General features: G+C 43.2%; 1 protein-coding gene across 5 annotated transcripts; it reads right to left on the reverse strand.

Moving 5' to 3' along the window:
- Positions 1-371: 371 nt before the first annotated feature.
- On the reverse strand, positions 372-5,722 carry LOC119365182. 5 transcript variants are annotated; one of them, XR_005175363.1, is made up of 5 exons: positions 5,081-5,722; positions 4,156-4,290; positions 2,575-2,640; positions 2,089-2,304; positions 372-863 (listed from the first exon to the last, which is right to left on the reverse strand). XR_005175363.1 is itself a non-coding variant. In XM_037630789.1 (5 exons), the coding sequence occupies exons 1-5, from the start codon at positions 5,143-5,145 to the stop codon at positions 854-856; spliced, it is 426 nt and encodes a 141-aa protein (XP_037486686.1). In that variant the 5' UTR covers positions 5,146-5,722; the 3' UTR covers positions 372-853. The 5 variants fall into 5 exon arrangements, 3 of the variants coding, with proteins under 3 accessions (XP_037486686.1, XP_037486687.1, XP_037486685.1); XM_037630789.1 differs by having other exon boundaries at positions 4,222-4,290; XR_005175362.1 differs by having other exon boundaries at positions 373-863; positions 2,089-2,287.
- Positions 5,723-5,951: the final 229 nt, after the last annotated feature.

Genomic DNA, 5,951 nt, shown 5'->3' on the forward strand with positions numbered 1-5,951 from the left:
ACTAATATTTTTTCCAGTAAAATAAATTATGAAGATACCTCAGTATTCTACTCAGTATTAACATCCAAAAAATGCCTTAATGTCCCGTGCCAACAGCTCAAAAGATCATCTTTTAGGAACTAAGCTTTTGAGGCCTAACTTTCTACATTTTTTGTTCTGACCTCCCAATGTTCAAGACCGAAAACGGTCAGACAAGACCAATAGCTTAAAAATTCGAATGAATGACGTGCATTTAACTTGGAACTAGTTGTCGTGATTACCTATTATGAGCCTAGTTAATTCATTAATTGATAGTGCTCCTCTTCGAGCTTTAGAAGGTCAATGTGTGTACATGCGATCCTGTTTCTACACACCAACAGTCCCTCTTTTTAGTTTTTTGGATAAAGCAAACGGCAGATTCAACAAATCCTTCTCATGAACTTCTAGTACAGAGCGTGTTTAATTTTGTACTGAGCACAAACAACAACGATGCCACAGCAGGGGCTGTTCGCAGAATACAGAGATCACTGCCACATTTTGGGTAAAAACAATTCCATTGACACACACTGAACTTACTAGGGAGAGATCGAAGTGAACTGAAGGGATTTGAACCTGCAGCGGATCTTGGCAAGAAGGGGGACAAGGAAGATGTGGTCGTCGCAGGTGCAACCGGACTGAAGCCAAGGCCAAGGTGAAGAAGGGCAGTGATGGCACTCAGTGGCCAGCGGAGGTGCATGAGAGGTAGGCCGCCGATCCGGGCACGCGGCAGGAGGTGGAGGTGGAGGTCGAAGGCTGCGGATCTGGGGCACATCATGGTGGTTGGAGATCAAAGGTCGCGGGTCGGGACGGGTTGGGGATCCGCAGAACAATGCTGTCAAAAACCCCTGCAAACAGAAAAAAAAAATCCAGTCTTGTGAGGAAAAGAACTTACAACAATTGACCACATGAGCTGAGTGGAAAAGAAACGGTGAACTTTTTCTGTGAAATACATGAAAAAATAGCAAGGGGCCATGAGCTTATACTACATATAAGTTTGAATCAATTTTTTATAATTCAGAGTGCACATACTAATCAAACAGCGGCTGAATTTAGCAACTAGCATGCATCACAAGGGAATGTGCAAACAAAGAGAGGGTGTCCTTGCGGTGTGTGGTTAGTGGTTGCCGTGTTTGGTGAAGATCAGGCCACCCTCACCCCGCCCACCACTCAATCAGCCACACACTACATCGTCTACTCACCTAGGACTCCATCTTCACCACACTTTGGACTGACAATGTAGCAACACCATATGCAAGTCACTTGTGCATACATGTAAACGGATGTGATAACTTCTATAGAAGCAAAACAAATGCCCATTTGAACGTGTGGGTGCACCATTCAAGTCCTCTATACTATCCAAATCAGAACACTTCTAAACCAAAACAAGTGAGCATCTTTTGCTAGCCATTGCATCATACTGGTGATGTGCAACAATCAAAAAAACTGGTGCTCCACTTTTCTTTCACTGGTTAGCTCACTATAAGATCACACGAACACTACATGTGCGTCCGTGGTTAGTGCCCCGGTGCGCTGCGGCGCGGGGTCTCGATAAATTGAAAGGCTGGTGCGTTGTGCCAGACTTACGACAGGGGAGTAGATGTACTGAAAAGCACATAAAAATGAACTGAATTTTTCTAGCAGCTCCGCTCCAACAGAAAAGGGTAAAAGGAAGATTTTTGTAGATAAACCCATTGAGTATACAACACAAGTAGATTTTGAAGATTTTGTACTACTGAAGATTCTTTCAGAAACAAAAGTAATTCTTTCAGAAACACATGCCCCTTCACTCATTTTTCTGCTATATTGCCGTGGAAAATTCATACACCAACAAAATTAAACCTGCGATTTAGCAATGACACTAAATTTACATGTCCTTCAAACAAACAACAAACACATACATGAACTGATTATTAATATACTTGAACTTATTCACCGTCAATGTACATGAAATGTTGAACTTATCGGGGAGTAATACATGAGCTCCAGCCCCCAATACAAGTATCATGATGGCAATCTGTACCAATGAATAGCACATGATGAGTAGGCGGCCAAGGTGGCTAGGCTGCTTACCATGATGACGAGGACTCGGATGAGGACGGCGACGAAGTTGGTGAAGAGGGTAAGCGCGTGCTTGATGTAGTCCAAGATGCCACGGTGTGCCCTCTCGATGATCTCCTCCGTGTCGTACACCATGTTGAACTTGTTGAGTTCTGATTTTTGAACTTAGTAATACATGCACTGAGCGGTACAAGATTGTTGGGCAGCTGACCTACAGAAACAAAAACACTGCTGGAGTGCAAACGCAAAATCATTTACAAAAAATAGTGGCAGCAAGAAGCAAAAAGCAGCCGCACATTCACGTGTTTTTGAGAGTGAAAAAAATAGAGAGGGAAAGGCGTAGGCAAAATGAACTTCATCATGTTTTATGTTGAGCACATCCACAATGCATCATGTTTTATGTTAACCAAGTGAAAGTATGGTGCTAATTCTGAAGCATAACCACAAGCACTTGTTCCTTTTATATGAAGATGTAAACACAAAGGAAAGCGGACTCACCATCGGAAGTAGATGAACTGAAAAGCATACAAAAGAGGAACTTGTGCATCTTGTTTTTGCTGCAACCTGCAAAAATGGAAAGAAATCTGAGAGATGAGGTTTTGTCAAGAGAACTTACTGGGGTCTAGTGTTCGAACTTTTCAATGTTTGTGCTACCAAAAATAGAGAACCGGAGGATGCCTAGACCAGAGCGATGACTTCCTCGGCTCCACGAGCGGCCTCTCATACACCACAAGGGCAACATATACACACACGAACTGACCGAAATACACAACACGGACGGCTAGATACACAAACTGCTAAGAATACATGTCTTCACGACTATGAACTGATAAGAATACACAACACTGCTGGCTAGCTACGAACTTCTTGAAGAACTCCCGTAACGCAAGTTTTAGTTTTTTATGTTTCTTTCGTGTCCATGTTCTTTTCTGAACACCCTGTCTTCTCGACTATGAACTTACTACATAGAAGGATGCTCACATACATGTATTACTTGACAGGAGCTAAACAGAGAAACCTAAAAAGATTTATGTACTTTGAAATACTTAATTTTAACTTCCCAAATACTTCAATTGTTTTGAAATATGAACTTGCATATTTATTTCCTTAGAACTTATTATGTTTTGGGATAAGTATATTTTTCGTCCTTGAACTCCGGCGATAGTGTAGAAATCGTCCCTCAACTTCGAAACCACTAAAACTCAGTCCCTCAACTATTTAAACCGGATATTTTTCATCCCTCACGACGCTTAAAGTGGTTTTGGTATGACGTGGACCCGGTTTTGACTAAAACCGCCCAAGTGGCCTAGTTTGTCCAGTTTGGTGACAACAAATTTTATGTCCAGACTTGTATGTGCTATGTAATCTGACCTAACTGAATGGGATTCATAGTAGATTGTTCACATGATTTTAGACCACTGTGTAAACTGAATGCATGGCAGATTGTTCACTTGTTCATAGATGACTGGACAGAGTACTGAACTGAACAGATTGCATGAAAAACATAGTCTGGCATAAACACAAAGTACTGATTAGTCTTACAAGCAAACCACAAACAGGAATTCTCAAAGTTTGACAAAGTAATGAGAAATAGTCTGACATAACCACAAACAGGAATTCTCACTGCCGGCCATAAAATTTGTTGTTAACAAACTGGACAAACCAGGCCACGTGGATGGTTTTAATCAAAACCGGCTCCATGTCATACAAAAACCACTTTAAGTGTCACGAGGGACGAAAAGTATCCGGTTAAAAAGTCGAGGGACAGAATTTTAGTGGTTTCGGAGTTGAGGGATGATTTCTATACTATCGTCAGAGTTCGAGGACGAAAAATATACTTATCCCTTATGTTTTCCCTGCAAATTCCATGGTTTTTTAGTGTTTCGTTATTTTTGTTTATTTTGTTTCTGTTTTTCTATGAATATAGGGTTATACAATTTGAACTTATAGACTTTTTGTTTATCTATTATAGGGATGACACATTTTTGCACTACAAGAACAACACAAACACAGTAATATTCCTAAGCAAGTACTGTACATATGAACATTTGGGAGCACAATTTTTTTCACTGCATTTACCCCACAACTTGTTACAAGAAAGCACCATCTTTTTTTGCAAACGGTTTCATCCGAGAAGGAGCGCACCCCACGGTGAGGTCAGAGGGTGCGGATCCCAGGTGCACGACAGCGGGTAAAGGTCGGAGCCAGTGGATCCTGGAGCATGGCAGCACGTGAGGTAGGGGAAAATTTTATTGCAGACATATTTGACAACATCGAGTTTAGTAATTATGTGCTTGAACATCTTAAACAAAATACAACAATGACCTCTTGAAATGCCTGAAAAATAACATGCAAACTTATAGCAATTGTTCAATTGAACTTATACCATTAGCAATAAGAACTATATACAAAGATATAACTTGCATCATCAAAATCTAGAGTTTTTTCCAACTCCAGAATATTTTTTACAGGAACAATTAGAGCTCAGGAAATCATCAAATCATCTCAGTGAATAAAGTTTGAAATTGAAAGAGAGGTGCCATATCTGAACCTCCAGTTTTCACAGTGAAAGCAAGTTCCTCCAATTTGCATTATGTTGAAACCGTTTTTTTGAACTTATCGTGGTGCCATATCTGAACCTTTATTTTTCGTTTTATTTGAACTGAACCAAAAATAAGAATTGAGCTTAATTGGAGTGAACTAAAATTTAAAAATTGAACTTAACTAAGATAACAAACAAAACTTTCTTTTAATTACTGGCTATGTGATAAAAATTATTTCCACCCAGGGAACAAATTGTTCTTCATTCAGGGAATTAAAAATGTTTTTGCTCGGTAATCAACAATCTGCACAACAATCGCATATAAACATTTTCCTAGATCATGCTAAACATTTCATGGCAATTCACATTTCAGTGAATTCTTTAGATTTGGAGAAACAAAGAGGAACGAAGGACACCACCTAATTGCACTTGGATTCAGAACTAGCGAAAACATGGGCAAACCTTGAATTCGCGTGCGCCATCCGGAAGGGGGAGCATCGGAACAGAGTAGAGCGGCTACACAGCATGGGTGGTCAGCAGGGAGGGGAGAGGTGATGCAGGTGGTCGGCGCCATGCAGTCGACGGCAAGCGGGGCGACCCTTTGGACCTCGCCGTGGCGAGATACGACTTCAGTTGGCGGCGTTGAACGGACCCGGGTGGCGGCTGTGACCGTCCCCGAAGTAGAACAGAGGGCGTCCAAGAACATCAGCATCTTCCGCGCGCTAGTCGTCGGCGGCATCCACCGGATCTTGGCCGTGGTGGTCGTCGGAGCCCACGAGGCGCAGGGGTATGGGCTCGTGTCGGCGCTGAACACCAGGGGTTCGCTGGGATGAGTGCTTCGCGCGCGAGGGTCCTAAGTAGCTGCCGTAGGTAGGTGGGAACCAGGGTGGCGTGGTGGAAGCAGCGGTGAGGCGGGCCAGCGGTACGGTGGAAGCTGCAGGGGGGCAGGTCGGCGCCGAAAAGGAAGCAGGGGTGGGCCGGCGGCGCATTCGAAGCAGCGGAGAGGCGGGCCGGCGCCACGGGGGAAGCAGGGGGGCAGCGGTGGCGCATGGAAGCAGGGCGAGGGCCGGCGGCGCGTCGAATGGGAGGGGATCGGGCTATTCGATGGTGAGCTGCGCGTCGGTAGGTGTGGGCCTTTTGTCTGTTTTTTTGTAGTTTTTTGATCGGGCGGCGGGGGAGTTTTCTGTGCTGATCCGACCAGCGGGCTCTTATAGGGCCCGGAAGTAACAGAATAATTTCTTCTAAAAATAAATTACTAAATATATCAAAGATTGATCTGCCTGATTAAGTAGATCGGTGGGCTGAAAGCGGTTTAAATAAATTGGTGGGATAG

Source organism: Triticum dicoccoides, chromosome 2B, assembly GCF_002162155.2.
Source record: "Triticum dicoccoides isolate Atlit2015 ecotype Zavitan chromosome 2B, WEW_v2.0, whole genome shotgun sequence".
Lineage (NCBI taxonomy): Eukaryota > Viridiplantae > Streptophyta > Magnoliopsida > Poales > Poaceae > Triticum > Triticum dicoccoides.

Bases quoted from the DNA above. Each gene is read 5' to 3' on its own strand.
- LOC119365182 (XM_037630788.1), bottom strand. From the start codon at position 5,357: ATGCCGCCGACGACTAGCGCGCGGAAGATGCTGATGTTCTTGGACGCC. The intron at 2,641-5,080 runs GTTTGCCCATGT...CCATTTTTGCAG, and splicing joins ATGGCGCACGCGAATTCAAG to GTTGCAGCAAAAACAAGATG. The intron at 2,288-2,574 runs GTGAGTCCGCTT...TTGTTTCTGTAG, and splicing joins CAGTTCATCTACTTCCGATG to GTCAGCTGCCCAACAATCTT.